Here is a 20,412-nt window from a genome sequence, read left to right as displayed (position 1 = left end):
GCGCTCCTGTCTGTGATGCAGCGTCGAGGGTAACCGCAGCCACGGTCTCCTAGCTGATAGTCCATGCTGCTGGAAACGTCGTCGAACTGTTCGTGCAGATGGTTGTTGTCTTGCAAACGTCCCCATCTGTTGACTCAGGGATCGAGACGTGGCTGCACGATCCGTTACAGCCATGCGGATAAGATGCCTGTCATCTCGACTGCTAGTGATACGAGGCCGCTGGGATCCAGCACGGCGTTCCGTATTACCATCCTGAACCCACCGATTCCATATTCTGCTAATAGTCATTGGATCTCGACCAACGCGAGCAGCAACGTCGCGATACGATTAACCGCAATCGCGATAGCCTACAATCCGACCTTTATCGAAGTCGAAAACGTGATGGTACGCATTTCTCCTCCTTACACGAGGCATCACAACAACATTTCACCAGGCAACGCCGGTCAACTGCTTTTTGTGTATGAGAAATCGGTTGGAAACTTTCCTGATGTCAGCACGTTGTAGGTGTCGCCACCGGCGCCTGCCTCGTGTGAATGCTCTGAAAAACTAATCATTTGCATATCACAGCATCTTCTTCCTGTCGGTTAAATTTCGCGTCTGTAGCATTTCATCTTCGTGGTGTAGCAATTTTTATCACCAGTAGTGTGCTTACGAGGACCGGCATGAAAACGGAAGAGTGGAGAGGAAGCACGCTACCTGAGCAGGGCGTGTCGCAGCGCTCGCCGCTCGCGCGCCGCGGCGGCGGGCAGCAGCACGTCGGCCTCCGAGTACTGCGCGGGCCCCAGCGTGGCGGAGTCGTCGCCGTCGACGACCAGGTCCCCGTGATCGGCGTCGTCGGTCGTGGTCGCGGCCGTCGCCAGCCCGGCCGCCGCGTAGCCGCCCACGAGCAGCGCGGACGCGCGCACACGCCGCTGCCCCGCCCACTCGTACTCCGTGAAGACGCCACCCTCCACGTCCACCGGCTCGTCCGAATCGCCGTCGCCGTCGCCGTGCTGCAAAAGGAGACACGCGCCGCTCCTCACCTCGGTGCATCACACTACTCTCAGCCCTAATTACTGCTTCCTCCGCTCGGTGTTCGGTCTTCCTCCTAAATGCGACCATTCCGTGTTTTCACTGTACACTGTCAGACACATTATTATAATCACCAACCAGAACCTGGAATAACCGCGGTTTATATAACAGACAACAGGCACACAAGCTACAGATTACTGAGTCGAGTACTCGCAAGTCAAACTAGTGTCCTGAAGCTACGCTGTCCGCAGAGCTGCCCGCAGCTGTCGGAGGGTGCCAACGGATTCCCACAGCGGACGCGGTCGTGATAGCCCCACAATGTTGAATAGGTTTAATATCCCCGTGTTTGGGAGTAGAAGGACTGCTTTAGTGTCTCGATCGCGCTCTTCCAGTCATTAACGGACTCTTCTAAAAGTAAGTTTATGGTTACCGTACCAAGACGAGCGACAGTTTGGAACAGGGCGACAAGGTGTATTACCTTGCTGAAACACCTCGTCTCTCCAAGACACAGAATTATGAATGCACGAATGAGATCTCTGAGGATGGATTAGTAACCATATCCGCTAAGAGTATCCTACACAATACCGCGTAAACATTTACCAGACATTAACGCTTGGCCATGCGCTCTTGCAGAGACAGTGCAACGCGATTTTTTTCTGAAATTTTTCTCCGGAGACGCCAACACTTGTCCATCCGAAATAGTAGAAAACTTGCTTCCTCGGGGAAAATCTGATAGCTTCTTATTGGTAGTAGTTCAGTTACGATAATGCACGAGCAACGCAAGTCAGTTCCATACATGCAATGGTGTTAAAACTGTTTCAGACACAGTGTGTCTGCTTCGGAGCCCCTACGTACAAGGATCTCCTGAACTCCTGTCGTAGACACGAGTTTATTTAACTCGTGCTTTATTTGAATGGTTCCACAATGCGTGTCGACTGGCTTTCACGAAGTGTCGCAGTTGGCGACTACCTCTGAATCAATGGCAACAACCGTTTTGCACTTTCACAGCTGTGCACTCACGATGTACTTTCACAACAAGGGCACACGGGCAGTCCACAAACTTCGCTTTCTCCGAATTAGTGCTCACTTGGCTTTAAAGCTGATAAAAAACAGTATACACCCTCCGAATAGGCCTCGGAAGGCCCAATGGTACCGACAGGCTATGTGCCACCCACAGCTGAGAGGCATCCCTGCAGGCGTATATGGGGGGGGGGGGGGGCGGTATGTGGTCAGCACATGGCTCTCCCAGCCGTTGTCAGTTTTCTCCACCGGAGCCGCTACTTCTCAGTCAAGTAGCCCTCAGTTCGCCTCACAACGGCTGTGTGCACCTCACTTGCTAACAGCGGTCGACAAATACAGATGGTCACCCATTCAAGTGCTAGCCAAGCCCGACAACGCTTAACTTCGGTTATCCGACGGGAATCGGTGTTAGTACTGCGGCAAGGCCGTTGCCCTCTAAGACCCATAGTCACTCCTTTTCACAAACTTGATTCGTCCATTTCTTTGCTCATGACGGCTGTGTTCATAATGCCTAAAGACAGCTTGTTAGTCCCGTGATATATATCACTTCGTCGGTGGTTATCAGATGAGATACGTCCAGCACAGTTCTAGGTGGTGGTCATAATTATCTGACACAAGGTGGTGGTCATAATTATCTGACACGACAGTGTATACAGTGAGGTCGTTTAATTCGATGCCCACAAAACAAATTATTTGAATCGATATTCGTATTAATTTTAAAGCATTAGGACTCGGAATTCCACTTACCCTCGTGTGATGTGGAGCTTTCTTCGCAGACCGAAACGGGGCCTGGTTTGCTATGGGGTCCCTATGGGTTCTAGGACAGTGGAGGAAAAGCAAAAGCAGGCTGAAGCAGTGAGTTTGTCAGTGAGAACGGATGCAGCATTGTCCATAAAGAACACAGACCCGGCGCACACTTCTAATTATTCAAGAAGCTCCGTGTCTGCACAAACTCCGATGCCAGAATGAATACCTAGAGCCGTACAGAAATTCTTTAATACCTACCAGAGCATACTCATTAATTGGGCTAATTCCAACTGTCAGGTTCCAATGTTAACCTGAACTGTTCTGATCCGTCGCTCGAGTCAGCAAGTCACACTATTATTTACACTACGTTAAAAAATAAAAAGAGAAGTGGCCACAATGATTATAACGATTGTAAGGATTCACGTAATTTTTAAAATCTGTAAAACTGTAGACCTGGTACTAGTAAAGGGAAGAACCATGAAAGATATTACAGCACTGATGCACTGTCTTTAAAGAATAGATGAAATGTGTCCTTACAATTATGTCGTTACTGCTGCATGCGCGAAATTCATTACTCCATAATAATGATAAGCGGTTCTTCTTGTAACCCTTCTGTACGTTATTTTTCCACTGGAGCTAAAAGAAAGGAAATTATCTTCAAAACAGCAGGGGAAACGAATGGTATTCAAACAGATAGTTAAGTACTGGCTAGTCATATAATACGTAAAACGGATAAGAAGAGAAACTTGGACACATGGGAGTGTAGGTAGGTATGAGACTGACCTTGCGCAGGCAGGCGTCTACGTGCGCGTTGAGCTCGTCGGCGCTTCCTGAGAGACGCTCGCTGCACACGGGGCACGTCGCCTCGTCCGCCTTGCGCTTGCGGTTCTTCAAGCGCAGCCTGCTCTGTCGGTTCGCCTTGATCCGCTGGTAAGTCTGCAACAAACAAGTCATCCCTGTACATCATACATGACTCCACGCATATCCTTCCCTACACAGCTTCTCTAATAAACCACCAATTGAGACGGCATTAACGACCAACCCTTAAGAAGTGTTTGTCTTACAGACATAGCGAATGAAAAAACGTGAACTGCGCGATTCGTAAATTGGAACTTCAGTAGCATAACAACGTCACAGATGTCCAACAGCAAGGTATGCAACAGGCTGAATGTTTTCAACATTACGAGCATGTGACATAAAAGAGTTCAAGTGACATATTAATTACGCAGCACATCTTTCCGTTTCCTACCACAAATTGGGAAGTGTAAAAAATTACGTTTCCTACCACAAATTGGGAAGTGTAAAAAATTATAGAGATTCAGGAAAGTACAGAACCGATGGTGGACACTCCTCAAAAAGTATCCCAGAATGAATTATGGAAAGGAGGGGAGAGGTACGTAACCATATACCAACTAACCCCCACAATATTACAATCAACTGGCCTGCTGATTTAGACTACGTGTCCTTTTCAGACAGAAAAGTGTCGCTGAATTGTGTGTATCGCGGCAAAGGAATAAGTTCGTGGAGTTGCTGAATTATTCATCACATGAGGTTTTCAGAACCATACGGGCCTAAACCACACCATCGTCGAGCCCAAATTTAAGTGAATATCAGAGAAACCAGTGACGGAGTTTTCCGTATATGTTCAAATATAGAATGTGGGCCTACAGCACACGTAAATCTAACTCAACATAAGATCAACAGATGTCAGAAGCATTAATAAATGTTACAGTCTCACGATTGACGATGATGTGCTTAAGGCGTTATGGTTCTCGGCGTCTCATAGCAAGATGCTAGAAGAATGTCCCTTATTCTCTCGTCCTCGGGGACGTCAGAAAGTCGCGCGAAATCCCACTCGCGATCGCGGCCGTAATTTCCGCGCTCCTGGGGCGACTTACTGCTCCGAAGATTTGCTACGAGACGTTTATCGGCACGCCGGGATTAATTCTCTGCATCTGGATACACACACGCATACATATATTTCGTAAGCCAAAATACGGTGCACGGCGCAGTATACCTAGTACCACACCAAGTCATCCCCTTTTCTCTTCTACTCGCAAATGGAGCGAGAGAAAAACGAATGTCTGTATGCTTCCGTACGAGCTCGATTTCTCTTATTTTCTCTACGCGGTCCTTAAGCCAGATGTACGTTCATGGCAGTAGAATTGTTCGGTCGGTTGCTGCAAATACCGGTTCTCTAAATTTTCTCAATCATGTCTCACTGAAAGACCGTCCTCTATCCGTCAGGGGTTCCTACTTGAGTTCACTAAGTATTGTATAATAATTGTCTCATGCAGTAAACTGTTTCATTTATACTTATTAAATAATACAGTCCTCATGATGCCATTCTTTATGGGCGAAATGTTCAATAAGTATTCCACCAACAATACTCAGCAGCACACCTCTCAATTGCTTCAACGTTCTCCTTCAATCCCACATGGCGAGGATCCCAAACACCCTTGTGGTTCACAGGAATGAGTCGCACACGAGTTCAGTGTTCGCGGTTTCCTTTATAGATGATCTACACTTCCCTAGAATTCTCCAAATACATCGAAGTTGACCATTCGCGTTCACTGCAATCGACCTTACGTGTTCGTTACATTTCATATCGCTTTGCAACGTTACTGCGTCTAGCTGCACATTACAAATACTGTATTCGAACATTACAGGATTATTTTTCTACTACCTCCGTTAGCCGGCCTTTGTGGCCGTGCGGTTCTAGGCGCTTCAGTCTGGAACCGCGTGACCGCTACGGTCGCAGGTTCGAATTCTGCCTCGGGCATGGATGTGTCTGATGTCCTTAGGTTAGTTAGGTTCAAGTAGTTCTAAGTTCTAGGGGACTGATGATCACAGATGTTAAGTCTCATAGTGCTCAGAGCCATTTGAACCATTTTGAACCTCCGTTAACTTAGATTTTTAGACATGCAGAGCCATCCATCACATCAAACAGATATTCTATCCACATGGCTGCTCACTGGCATATCTTCTGTGTCTACAGAGAACGAGAGCTTTTCCATTACACTTTCCTGAGCCACTCCTGAAGAATACCTTTATCTCTCACGAACACTCGCAGTCGAGGATAACGAAAGGGATTCTATTACTTAAGAAGTATCATTATGAAAAGACCGCTTGAGCTGTATGATAAATAATTATTTATGAAACAAATAGCTACATGGCGTTAGAGTTACATCTCTAGGGAAGCCTGAGTATACAAACAAGAGCAAAACGTTTAAAGATCCAGTATCGGTTAAAATGTAGCTGAACTGTACGCGGGACTATATAAGAAAATTATGTTCTCACATTTATTTCATTACTTAGTTCAAGCGACAACTAATAGACTACCCACACACACTGTCCAAATTGTAATAAAACTGTTCAACCGTTAAGAGGTCGGTAGTCAAGTTAAAACACGGCAGAATGCAGTTCAACTACATTTGAGCCTATATTGAATCTTTATACGTTCTGCTTTTGATACATACAGAGGTATCTCTGAATATGTGACTGTAACACCATCAAACAAGCTGGTTTATAGACAAATATTTATCATTTAGCTGAAGCGATCTTTACATCATGATACAGGGCTACAGCTGTGGATGTCCACAATACAAAATTTTCTGCACTTAAGAAGTCCTGTAGTCACATACCGGAGAATCTATTACGTATACCGGGACCGTCGTTTAAGAATCTGAAGCGTGCGCTGTGTCAAACGATTTCCGGAAATCTGAGAATATGGGATCTGCCAGGTGCCCAACGCCCATGGTTCGCAGGATATATATCGTATGAGAAAAGAATAAGCTGAGTTTAGCACGGACGAAGCTTTCTAATTCCACGCTGAACTTAGGACAGAAGACTGTCCTCGCAAGGAAATTTATTATATTTGAAGTGAGAATATGTTCAAGACTCCTGGAGAAAACCGATGTTAAGAATCTTGGTATGTAATTTTGCGGGTCCGCTCTTTTACCCTTCTTATATACAGTAGTCACCTTCGCTTTTCTGTAGTTGTTTGGTACTTTCCGCTGGGCCAGTGCCGAAGATCATTATCTGTAAAATCGAATTTGGATTCCTTCCGGACCTGGGAACTCTTTCAGTTCCTTCTCAATGCCAGGGATGCCTCTTTCTAAGTCCTCCATGCGAGCGTTTGTGCAGAAGACAAACGATGGTATTTCTGTACGATCTGCCTTCGTAAATGATTTGTTTTAATGTGAAATATTAAACTTCAGTTTCCCTTTCGCTGTCTTCTATTGCCAAACCAAACTGGTCGACGGGGAACTGAATACAACCATTCGATCCTATAAGGAATTTTGTGCAAGAGAAGAATTTTCTGGCATCCTCGCCCAGAGCTTTCACTTATGTACTAGGGGCGTTCAATAAGTAATGCAACATATTTCATTCCTCGACCAGTTTCGGCTGAAACATGTAGATTTTGTTTCATGAAGTTACAATAGTTGGCAGAGCTATACGAGGCGTATCAGTCCCCTAGACTTAGAACTACTTAAACCTAACTAACCTAAGGACATCACACACACCCATGCCCGAGGCAGGATTCGAACCTGCGACCGTAGCAGCAGCGCGGTTCCGGACTGAAGCGCCTAGAACCGCTCGACCACAGAGGCCTGCGGTTCCAAACAGAGCTGTCATTAAGTTTCTTTAGGCAGAAAACCAGAGCATCGCATATACTCATAGACGCTTACAGAATGTTCAAATGGTTCAAATGGCTCTGAGCACTATGGAACTTAACATCTGAGGTCATCAGTCCCCTAGAACTTAGAACTACGTAAAACTAACTAACATAAGGACATCACACACATCCATGCCCGAGGCTGGATTCGAACCTGCGACCGTAGCAGTCACGTGGTTCCGGACTGAAGTGCCTAGAACCGCACGGCCACCGCGGCCGGCTCACACCTTCCTACTTCCACCTGTATGGCCCAATGAAGTGTGCACTCCGCGGGAAATAGTACGTCGATGATGAGGAGGTTATCGATGCAGCAAGACGTTGGCTGTGACATCGACCAGTAAACAGGCCCTCCCAGTAAGGTGTCGTAAGGACGTCGCATTGGACCGAGATTATGTTGGAAAATAGAGTTTTCTAGCTAAGAGATAGGGCAGTAATTTGGTGTCTTGGAATTCTGAACAAAACCAATATGCTTTCAGAGGAAAAAAAATGTGTTGCATTAATTATCGAATGCCCCTTGTATGGAGGTAGAAGTTGCATACTTTGTGCATCAACATTTTTATGCACACACGAATTTCAACTAACTTTTTCCCGACGACATTTCCGCGTTTATTTTTGTTTTGCAATATACTGTGTTTTATAAGAATTTTCCAAATTTTGTTATCAAACCACTATGTGTTTCTTTCAATCTTAATCTCTGAAATGACCAATTAAAACCGGTCTAAATAAGGATCACCGGAGGCCTCGACCCGCAAGAATGTGTTAATGTTGTTAGTGTTCGGAAACCTATGATTACACCCCTAAATGCATCACAATGATTCCGAGATACGACCACTGACCTGGAAAACATGCTACGCTAACACTCAATACGCCGCCCCCTCTCCCTATGGCGCTGTCAATGCTTCTCGTACCTTGTTTCCATAAATCGCATGTCTTTTGTTCCTCCCCCTACCCAAATTTTCAAGACACCTATAGTCAATCCGCTGGGTTAGTCATTGCACATACGATTTGTACAGGATGCGGAGCGGGACAAGTGTGCTCCGGAAGGAAGGTGGCGAAATAAAAGAGTTAAATTCATTCATCTTCGGATCTATTGTTGGTATACGGAATACACAATTGACTCCTCCTGGAGCCTGAGGAAAGGTTTACTGTCAGTCTATGAGTTTGGTCAAAAATAATTAAGGAATACGGAACGGGAGAAGTGACGGTTCACGTTCGTGTGGCTGGTGGCCGACAAGCTGCCCGCATTGGGCTCAAGTAAAAGACAGCGTCTTCCCGGTCTCAAAAACTGGAAACCAAGAGAGGCGCAACTCCGCTCTGCCCTTCAAAACCTTCCAGCGGCCACATACGTGTCTCGCTTCCAACGTTCCCTATTGGTTAAGTGTAATCAGCAGAGGTCTGAAGGCGTACCCTGTAAGCGGCTTATACTGGAACGAACCGCTTGTGTCCAGAAGGACAGGCTGGGATGTCACGTATGCACAACACGAACTCACGCTCGTAGTTTAGTTGGGAAGCATATGAGAAAAATTTTCGAACAAAATTCTGTTACGAACTCTAAGCTATTCCATGATTGGCTGGCTACCCTATAAAGATTTATACATATCGATTTCTCCTTAACATTTGTGTGACGTCATATCTCATGCGTCATGCTATGTAAACAGTGTGTGTGTGTGTGTGTGTGTGTGTGTGTGTGTGTGTGTGTGTGGAGGGGGGGGGGGAGGCGCTTGTGTGTTTGTGCGTGTGTGGAGGAGGGGCATTGTTACCTCTGCGTAATTCTAACATTAAAATGAGAGTACACTCATTCAAATGTCGTTTTTCAAGAAACACAGCACAATACAGAATGAGTTAATATTTTCAACAAGCAACTTGTCGATATCACGATTAATTGCAGCAGTTCAGATGTGACCTCTACTAAAAGTAGATGTGCTGTTTGCCTCTTGGTGGACATTAAATCATAATCTGAAACTGAATCATGTCCTCAAAGTTAGTTTGATGAACCCTGTCCCAGGAGATAACATCCACCAAATTCGTAGTCACAGCTTTGTCTTCGTTCGTAGCTGACAATTTCAACACGTCTGTCGGCCACGGCATGCCAAACTCCACGCATGCACCGTGTGTAGGACCAGGCCCGGCCTGTCACTTAGCTTTGCTCAGTCCTCCTCAGAAGTGCTCAGCACAGCGCGAAATTTCGTTTAGCATTGCGGTGTGGCACTTTTCGGTCGGCACAACTCTCTGAGTTCGACAGAATCGTGCTGTCAGCGCTGTTTAACCTTCGCTATTTGTTCATGGAATGAGGGACGTTCACAAGTCCAGTGGCTGTTTCCACAAACAGCGACTGTCTATCGATCTATCGTCTTAGTTCTACAAAATGAATGGGAATGACAGAAGAGAGTGATGAGAATTCCCAATGCCCACAAGCGACATGTACTATATATTCGCTATGAAATGATATTACAATGCCAAGCAGAAAGAATTTTAAGATTTAGTTGACAATGAAAGACAAAAAAAAAAAAAATACAACCATCGACCGACGACATTCATTTTTCTGTGCATCAAAAAGCACTTTGTGCTAAACGTGCAGACCTGGGGCACGTGAAGAAATTGCTGGTATGCATAGTAAAAACTCTGAAGTTGCTCGCATTCTTCCTTTGTCAACTGCAATATTTATCAGTGGAAATGAATGAAGAGTATGGAGACCTCATATATACACATCAAAAATTTTTGCATCACCCCGCATCCCAGAACTCCTGAAGATAGACGTTGACTGCGGATATTGTATCACAGACACAGTTCCTTTGAGTGTTCAGAGATGTCACTAAACCTATCCAAAGACGTAAACAACCATGCATGAGAAGCGCCTATTAGACGGAGGGGGTCTAACAGCCGATCAGTTCCAGTCATTCCACCAGGAAGAAGGAACACGGCTCGTGTCGTCTGCAGTTCAACGATGCCTAGATGGTCAATACTATGGCTCGATCGCGTCCGCATTGTTGCTTTGTGCCAGGAAGGGCTTTCAACAACGGAAGTGTCCAGGCATCTCGGAGTGAACCAAAGCGATGTTCGGACATGGAGGAGATACAGAGAGACAGGAACTGTCGATGACATGCCTCTCTCAGGCCGTCCACAGGCTTCTACTGCAGTGGATGACCGCTACCTACGGATTATGGCTCGGAGGACCCTGACAGCAATGCCACAATGTTGAATAATGCTTTTCGAGTAGCCACAGGACGTCATGTTACGACTCAAACTGTGCGCAATAGGCTGCATGATGCGCAACTTCACTCCCGACGTCCATGGCGAGATCCATCTTTCCTAATCGTAAGACCATGCAGCGCGGTACAGATGGGCCCAATAACATACCGATGAATGTCGCATATGCCTTCAACCAGACAATCGTCGGAGACGTGTTTGGAGGCAGCACGGTCAGGCTGAACGCCTTAGACACACTGTCCAGCGAGTGCAGCAATGTGGAGGTTCCCTGCCGACGTACGCCGCTGGTGGTCATGGAAGGTTCCGTAACCGCTGTACGATACGTGAATGCCATCCTCCGACCGTTAGTGCAACCATATCGGCAGCATATTGGCGAGACATTCGTCTTCATGGACGACAATTCGCGCCCCCATCGTGCTCATCTTGTGAATGACTCCCTTCAGGATAACGACATCGCTCGACTAGAGTGGCCAGCATGTTCTCCAGACGTTGTACCCTATCGAACATGCCTGGGATAGATTGGTTGGTTGGTTGGTTTTGGGGTTTAATGGGGGTAAACATCGAGGTCATCAGTCCCCTGTTCCAAACAGACATACTTGTACGAGGGCAGTTCAATAAGTAATGCAACACATTTTTTTTCTGAAACAGGGGTTGTTTTATTCAGCATTGAAATACACCAGGTTATTCCCCAATCTTTTAGCTACACAACACTATTTTTCAACGTAATCTCCATTCAATGCTACGGCCTTACGCCACCTTGAAATGAGGGCCTGTATGCCTGCACAGTACCATTCCACTGGTCGATGTCGGAGCCAACGTCGTACTGCATCAATAACTTCTTCATCATCCGCGTAGTGCCTCCCACGGATTGCGTCCTTCATTGGGCCAAACATATGGAAATCCGACGGTGCGAGATCGTGGCTGTAGGGTGCATGAGGAAGAACAGTCCACTGAAGTTTTGTGAGCTCCTCTCGGGTGCGAAGACTTGTGTGAGGTCTTGCGTTGTCATGAAGAAGGAGAAGTTAGTTCTGATTTTTGTGCCTAAGAACACGCTGAAGTCGTTTCTTCAATTTCTGAAGAGTAGCACAATACACTTCAGAGTTGACCGTTTGACCATGGGGAAGGACATCGAACAGAATAACCCCTTCAGCGTCCCAGAAGACTGTAACCATGACTTTACCGGCTGAGGGTATGGCTTTAAACTTTTTCTTGGTAGGGGAGTGGGTGTGGCGCCACTCCATTGATTGCAGTTTTGTTTCAGGTTCGAAGTTATGAACCCATGTTTCATCGCCTGTAACAATCTTTGACAAGAAATTGTCACCCTCAGCCACATGACGAGCAAGCAATTCCGCACAGATGGTTCTCCTTTGCTCTTTATGGTGTTCGGTTAGACAACGAGGGACCCAGCTGGAACACACCTTTGAATATCCCAACTGGTGAACAATTGTGACAGCACTACCAACAGAGATATCAAGTTGAGCACTGAGTTGTTTGATGGTGATCCGTCGATCATCTCGAACGAGTGTGTTCGCACGCTCCGCCATTGCAGGAGTCACAGCTGTGCACGGCCGGCCCGCACGCGGGAGATCAGACAGTCTTGCTTGACCTTGCGGCGATGATGACACACGCTTTGCCGAACGACTCACCGTGCTTTTGTCCACTGCCAGATCACCGTAGACATTCTGCAAGTGCCTATGAATATCTGAGACGCCCTGGTTTTCCGCCAAAAGAAACTCGATCACTGCCCGTTGTTTGCAACGCACATCCGTTACAGACGCCATTTTAACAGCTCCGTACAGCGCTGCCACCTGTCGGAAGTCAATGAAACTATACGAGACGAAGCGGGAATGTTTGAAAATATTCCACAAAAAATTTCCGGTTCTTTCAACCAAAATTGGCCGAGAAAAAAAATGTGTTGCATTACTTATTGAACTGCCCTCGTAAAAGGCCTATACAGTAAAAGCGTAACCTCTGCACCCAGAGGGAGGGAACACCAAGGGGTACAGAGCTAAAATTAACACCGCAATAACACAAAACAGAAGACACTTAAAAGTAGCAGAGCTAATAGTTGACTAAAGTAAAACAGCCTACAGTGGGTGATGGATCAGGGAAAAGGTCAACCACTCAACGACAAACGAAGAACCTCCAGCTGGAAAGCGTTGATACAGGTACAAACACAACCTGTTACCATAAAAGACACTATTTTGGTATCCACGTCACAATTAAAAGTCGCTGGAGTGGGTGTAGCCTGAGAAATGATGCGAGAGCGCCCACACTAGAGTGAGTGATAAAACCCAGCTGCACGAATAAAACTTAAAGAGTGAACTATAGAGGCACCGTCACCTAGAATTAAAGGAAGTGCAGCTGGTAAATTAAAGGACTGCCGCAAGGGGGCTAAAAGAGGGCAGTCCATCAGAAGATGGACCACCGTCAGCCCTGCTTCACAGCGACACTTGGGCGGGTTCTCACGGCGAAGGAGGTAACTGTGGGTCAACCGTGTTTGTCCAATTCGGAGACGGCAGAGAACAACTGAATCCCTATGCGTGCTCCTCAAGGATGAGTTCCATACGGCCGTGGACGACTTTACCATGCGGAGCTTATTTGGCGTGTACAAGACAGACCATTCAGAGGTGGCTGACCGGAGATCTCTTTCCACGAGACCAAGCTCCAAGGGTAGGGAAGTGGTGGCCTGCTTGGCCAACCGATCGACACGTTCGTTTCCTGGAATGCCGATGTGGCCCGGGGTCCACACAAACGTCGCTGAACGATCACACTCGGCGAGAGCAAAAACAGCATCTTGAATAGCGCGCACCAAAGGGACCCGAGAAAAACAGTGGTCGAGTGCTTGCAACCCACTCAGGGAGTCACTGCATATGACAAATGACTCCCCAGGGCAGGAGGAAAGGTGAGCGAGTGCAACCAGCTCTGCAGTGAAAACACTGCTCCCAGAAGGCAGGGAATGCTGCTCAACGTAGTCGCCGTAGATGAAAGCAAACCCAGTGCGTCCATCGACCACAGAACAATCAGTGTAGACTACATCTGCATCGCAAAACGAGGCAAGAAGAGCCATGAATTTTTGACGGAGACTGTCAGGTGGAACGGAGGACTTGGAGTCGCAGGACAAATCCAAGCAAAGCCGCAAGCGAGGGAGGGACCAAGATGGGGTAGAAGAAGAGGGCCGGAAGGATGGAGGAAGGGTAAAGGACTCGAGTGACGAGGGAAGGGAACGAACGCGGACCGCGATCGGGAGACCCGACCTAGGCCGCCGCCGTGGAGAGGGGAGTGCAGAAGATAGAAAAAGGAGGCTGCAGTTTGGGTGGTCGGGCGAGGCATGGACGCGGGCGATTTATGACGCAAGCAACTGTTGTCGGCGGAATCGTAGGGGAGGGATTCCAGCTTCTACAAGAAGGCTAGTCACCGGACTAGTGCGGAAGGCACCTGTCGCCAGTCTGACGCCACAGTGGAGTATCGGGTCGAGGATCTGCAACGTTGAACGTGCTGCTGAGTCGTACACCACGCACTCGTAGTCTAGATAGGACTGCACTAAGGCCTTATAGAGCTGTAGGAGGATTGTTCGTGTAGCCCCGCAAACGGTGTGGCTGTGGCAGCCAAGGATGCTGAGATGCCGCCAGCACCATTGTTTAAGCTCGCGAAGATGAGGTGTCCAAATGAGCTGAGCATCAAACAGCATGCCAAGAAAGCGATGCGTCTCCTCAATACGAAGGAGTTCACTGACAAGGTAGAGCTCTGGATGGAGGTAGACCGTTCGACGACGACAGAAATGCATCACTCGGTTCTTAGAGGCTGAGAACTGAAAACCATGGTTGGAGGCCCAAAAATTTGCCTTACTGATAGCTCCCTGCAGCCGCCGTTCAGCGACACTGATGCTTGGGGAACTGTAAAAAAGACAAAAGTCATCGGCATATATAGAGGAACAGACTGATGAGCCCACCGCAGCCGCAAGACCATTAATCGCCACCAAAAAGAGGGGAACACTGAGAACCGAGCCCTGCGGCACACCGTTCTCCCGAATATGAACAGAGCTAAAATAAGTGCCAACTCTAACCCAAAAGGAGGGATCTGAGAGAAAATTCCGTAGAAAAATCGGAAGTGGACCCCGTAAGCCCCATTTGTGCAGCGTAGCAAGGATATGATGGCGCCAGGTGGTATCGTATACCTTCCGAAGATCAAAGAAAACGGCAACTAGATGTTCTCGGCGAGTAAAAGCTGTACGAATAGCCGACTCTAGCGAGACTAAATTGTCGATCGGTGAGCGGCCCTGACGGAAGCCCCCCTGTTGCTGGGCCAGGAGGCCCCAAGCTTTGAGGATCCACATGAGCCACCGACTCACCATCCGTTCCAGGAGTTTGCACATAACGTTGGTAAGGCTGATAGGGCGATAGCTATCAACCACCAGCGGATCTGCATCAGGTTTCAGCACTGGGATGGTAACGCTATCCTGCCAACGAGTTAGGAAAACGCCCTCCGTCCAGATGTTAAACAGGGCGAGTAATTCACCCTGACAGTGCACCGAGAAATGGCGAAGAAACTGGTTGTGAATTCGGTCTGGACCTGGAGAGGTATCGGGGCAAGCTGTAAGGGCACTTTCGAACTCCCATTTACTAAATGGGGCGTTGTATCGTTCCCAACGGTGCGTACGAAACGACAACTGCGTAAGCTCAGCCTGCTCTTTAATGGCGCGGAATTCTGCGCTGTAGCCTGCTGTCGCGGAACTACGAGCAAAGTACTCTGCCAAATGTTCGGCGATGGCGATTGGGTCAGTAGAAAGTGTACCCCGAAGAGAAAGGCAAGGGACAGACGCATGAGGGCGAAAGCCAAAAATGCGCTGAACCGGCGACCACACCTGAGATAGGGAGGTGCGAGAACCTATGGTGGCAACATACCGTTCCCAGCAGTCCTGTTTGCTCCGTCGGATTAACCTCTGAGCCCAGGCCCGCATCAGTTTAAAGGCAACCGGATTCTCTAGGGAAGGATAACGCCGGTGTCGTTACAGGGTTCGCCGGCAGTCCCGGATAGCTTCTGCAATCTCTGGTGTTCACCAAGGGACTGATTTGCGCCTTAGGGTACTTGAAGAACTGGGGACAGTTGCCTCGGCAGCAGAAACAATGGCCATAGTGACCTCGTCCACGGCCAAATCAATGTCACCAGGGAGCAGAGCAATGGCCATAGTAGCTGAGATGTAGGATGCCCAGTCAGCTCCACAAAGAGACCATCATGGCAGCTGGTCATGGGCTTGGGATTGAAGAAGAGAAACCAGGATAGGAAAGTGGTCGCTACCACAGAGGTTGTCGTGGACCCTCCAACTGAGGTATGGAAGAAGACCTGGGCTACTAAGAGAGAGATCAATGGCTGAGTATGTGCCATGAGTCAAGCTAAATTATGTGGGAGCACCAGTGTTAAGAAGGCAAATGTCCTGCTGTGCCAAGAGAGCCTCAATGTTCCTACCCTAGCCCGAGATCTGGGCCCTACCCCATAAAGGGTGGTGGGCATTAAAGTCCCCCAAAAGGAGGAATGGCGGGGGAGCTGGGCGAACAAGGCAGTTAGGTCAGCAAGAGGGACAACCTCATCCAGGGGAAGGTAGAGGGAACAGATGGTAAGCTCCATTCCTGCCCGGATTCTAACAGCCACAGCCTCGAGAGCCGTGTGAAGTGGCACTGGGGCACTAGAAACAGTGGCAAGAACATAAACACAGACACCGCCAGACACCCTGTCGCATTCTACCCAGTTCTTACAGTAACCCCGGTAGCCACAGAGGGAGGGGGTTTGCCGAACAGGAAACCAGGTTTTCTGTAGGGCCAGACAAGTGGCAGGGAAGCGGCACAAAAGCTGTTTCAACTCAGCAAGGGGGTGGAAAAAAACCACGGCAATTCCACTGAAGGATAATGGTATCTGACTGTGAAGACATGAAAGAACCTGGGGAGGGAGGGGGGGGGGGGGGAGATAGGTCACGCCTTAGAAGCGCTCGCCGCCACCGATTGCGAAGTAGCCTGAGCAACTTCCATAGGAGCTGTGAGTCGAGCAACATCTAGCTCCTGAGTGGACGCTAGATGCTCCACATCATCTTCAGGTGTAGTGGTGAACTCCTTTTCTGTCTCTATGTCCTTCTCCTTTAGCTTTTTCTTCTTTTTGGTAGGGTCCCATTTGTCCTTCGTTTTATCAGGCTGGGTGGGCTTTTCCGACCCAGTCTCATGGAACGAGGAAGACCTGGAAGCCCTACGGCCCTCAGGTGGTGGCTTTTTCAGCCACTGGCTGACATCTGGAGGGGCAGTAACCGTGGAAGGGAGGGCACCAAGAGATCCCTTCCGCGCGAGGGGAGCCAGAGGAGGCGGGCACTTCCCCGGCTCAGAGGTGGGGACTGAAGTCCCCAAAGAAGGAGGGGTTGTTACTACTGATGTTAAAAACAGGGGAACAACGGAAGAGGGTGTTCCCCCAACTACCAGGGGGACAGGAATAGATGGCTGGACTGGAGGGCCCACAAAAAGCGGCTGAGCTTGGGGCTCATCGCCAGGGATGGAGACATCGAAGCTGCCGCAGCATACGTCAATGAAATGTGCACAGGGTGAAGTCGGTCGCACTTGCGTTTAGCCTCTGTGTAAGTGAACCTGTCCAAGGTCTTATACTCCATAATCTCCCGTTCTTTTTGATAAACCGCGCAGTCCAACGAGCAAGGTGAATGTTTCTGTCCGCAGTTAACACAAACAGGGGGCGGCGAATATGGGACGTTGGGGTTGGGAGGCACATCCACAATCCCGACAGGTAGGGTTGGCGTCACATCTCGATGACATATGCCAAAACCTCCAGCACTTAAAGCAGCACATGGGAGGACGGACGTAAGGCTTAACATCACATCGATATATCATCACCTTGACATTGTCGGACAGGGTGTCACCCTCGAAAGCCAAGATGAAGGCGCCGGTGGCGACCCTACTATCTTTAGGTCTCCTGAAGACACGTTGTACAAAGTGGACACTGTGGCGTTCCAGATTTGCGCGGAGCTCATCGTCAGACTGCAACAACAGGTCACGATGAAAAATAAGTCCCTGAACCATACTGAAGCTCTTATGAGGCGTAATGGAGACTGCAACATCATCGAGCTTGTCACAAGCAAGCAATTCCCGTGACTGTGCTGGGGATGCCGTCTGGATGAGGACTGCTCCAGACCTCATTTTAGACATGTCCTCAACTTCTCCAAACGTGTTCACTGAATTTTCCACAAAAAACTGAGGCTTTGTGATCAGAAATGAGTCCCCACCTGTTCGGCTCCAAACCAGAAATCGAGGAGAATATGTCTCACCAGGTAATTTAGACTGTCGTTCCTCCCCTGGTGTGGGCAGGGAAGGGAGCGATTGGGGGGCATACTTTAAAGCATCGAACTTTCCTTTCTTAGAGACTCATGCTTGCGCACATTTGGTATTTCTTTTCATGGTGGTCCCACGAGCAGCTAGGGAAAGGAATGTCCACCCAGACAGCGCCCCACTTGCCTGGGTAAGCCTAATACAACCGAGGGGCGGTAGGTTCCCCAGACGTCGCCCGCTAGCGACTTCTACCTCAACAGCCATGCGTCTCCTCGGCGCGCAGCACACCTTGAGTTTGAGGTTTTTTTTTTTTTTTATAGAGGTTTATACCATCCTCGCGACCCAGACAGTGAAGCCAAGATCCCCGGGCTCTGTACCATACAATGTTCCACCGTCGCGCCTTACAGTGGTCGTTGAAGCATGCTCAGAGCTTACGGTATTGAGGACTGGTGGTGCTTCCCAGTCCCCAACTCAGGGACCCTGGGGTCGCCAAGCCCGTACCCAGCAACTAAATGCTGAGCCCCCTGAGGGGTGGGATAGATTGAAAAAGGCAGTTTATGGACGACGTGACACACTAACCACTCTGAGGGATCTATGCCGAATCGCTGTTGAGGAGTGGGACAATCTGGACCAACAGTGCCTTAATGAACTTGTGAATACTATGCCACGACGAATACAGGCATGAATCAATGCAAGAGGACATGCTACTGAGTATTAGGGGTAGCGGTGTGTACAGCGATCTGGACCACCACCTATGAAAGTCTCGCTGCATGGTGGTACAACATGCAATGCGTGGTTTTCATGAGCAATATAAAGGGCGGAAATGATTTTTATGTTGATCTCTATTCCAATTTTCTGTACAAGTTTCAAAATTCTCGGAACCGAGGTGATGCAAAACTTTTTTTTGATGTGTGTATTACTGCGAAGTACGTTGGTTAGGTCAAGGAGCATGTTTTGAACGATTTTTCGATTTAAAACTCGCCATTGTTCAATTTATAAAGGAAAAAGGAGTGGAGGAACGAAAGTTAGAACATCCAGAATGGAGTGGACATTTCACTTTTTAAGTGGACCTTGACTGCACACTGCTCACAGTAAGCCATTGTAAGGTAACTTCTTTCTGATTTGAGACGGATGCATTTAAAAAGAAAATCACGTTGTAGAAGGGAGATATTCTGACAAAGACAGTCGAGTTCCCTATGCTCAATGGCGTTAAACAAAATGTAAGGTTTGAAAAATTCATTATGGCCTTGAAAGAATTAGAAGGATTAAGATTTTGAGGACTTTTTATAAAGATTTTGAGGTCTCTGCCAATCTTTCATTTGTTTCCGTGCTGCTTTCGAGACCGTTTGCCGTTTCAGTTGAAACCGCTCCTGTGCATGTGCAGACAGTTGAAGTGCGCCTGTAAATGTGCACATGTAACTGATTAATGTGCGAGGTAGTTCCCGTTTTAATGACAAATCTTTTTATGCTAAAACTATCATGAGTCTACATTGCTTTCCTCACGTAGAGTTTCCAATTCTCCATAATGAGGTTGCAAAAATGCTGCAACGTTTCGATCGACACATTTGCGTGAAAGATCTTTCTTCGGTTATGAAACTAAGTAAGTCACAATTACATGGAAACTTCAATGCAGAACTTAGAAACTGTCTGCACCCGTCTGTATGCCTATAGTTTGTACAAGGTAAAAATTATATATTATGTCTTCAGCGCGCCAAAAATAATTAAATAACGCTGAAAATTTGTTTTGTTTGGGACCTATGTTGTTGAGAAAAGTAAAACTATAAGACGAAGTAGTACGCAGCCCGACTGCACTGCCATTTAAGTCCGATGATTGATTGAGTGACTGATTGATTGAGGTGGGTTATGGGACTAAACAGCGAGGTCATCAGTCCCGCAATTCAGAAGTCACATGCGGAAGATAGAGCGGTCGCGAAAAGTTAGCGGATCCAGTTAGAGGGATCACACTATAAAATACACACAGTATAAGGCATAAAAGAGCAGGTCAAATCTAAAAACTGGAAAAACAGGGGGAAAAAAGAGCGATCTTTGCAGGGGGGACTGGTCAAGGGTTCCAGACTCAGAAGTCAGGTCCCAACCACAACCACCTTTCCCCTGCTGCAGGAGGAAAGCAAAACCTTATAACTGAAAATAAAAGCCACTTTCACGAAGGAAACAGGACCAGGTCAACCATCCGTGAATCATCTCCTCATATTACAGACAAGGAATCTGGAAGGCTATACTTAGTGCGAAGGACCAAAAGAATGGGATATTCCACCGATATACTGGGTATCGTCAGTCTGGCTCCACAACCACATTGTGGGAGCTGTGGAGCCAGAGCTGTGGGCCATTAACACGCCCTCCATTTTGTTACTCAGGCCTGCCCCCACGGTGTTTTAATATGTACCGACGCAATTAGCAGCCTGCAGGCAGCCT

The 20,412-nt window shown here is 47.9% G+C and overlaps 1 protein-coding gene across 1 annotated transcript in view; it reads right to left on the bottom strand.

The window, feature by feature from the left end:
• LOC124722572 (E3 ubiquitin-protein ligase RNF220-like) overlaps nucleotides 1-20,412 on the bottom strand; it is a 685,014-nt gene that overhangs the window by 86,060 nt on the left and 578,542 nt on the right. The window contains exons 5-6 of the mRNA XM_047247711.1: nucleotides 3,562-3,714; nucleotides 697-992 (exon numbers count right to left, since the gene is read on the bottom strand). Coding sequence (XP_047103667.1) covers nucleotides 697-992; nucleotides 3,562-3,714 — 449 coding nt within the window. The remainder of the gene's footprint in view (nucleotides 1-696; nucleotides 993-3,561; nucleotides 3,715-20,412) is intronic.

Source organism: Schistocerca piceifrons, chromosome X (genome assembly GCF_021461385.2).
Source record: "Schistocerca piceifrons isolate TAMUIC-IGC-003096 chromosome X, iqSchPice1.1, whole genome shotgun sequence".
NCBI classification, from domain to species: domain Eukaryota; kingdom Metazoa; phylum Arthropoda; class Insecta; order Orthoptera; family Acrididae; genus Schistocerca; species Schistocerca piceifrons.
Note: the sequence above shows the minus strand (reverse complement) of the source record. Positions and strands in the feature narration are given on the sequence as shown.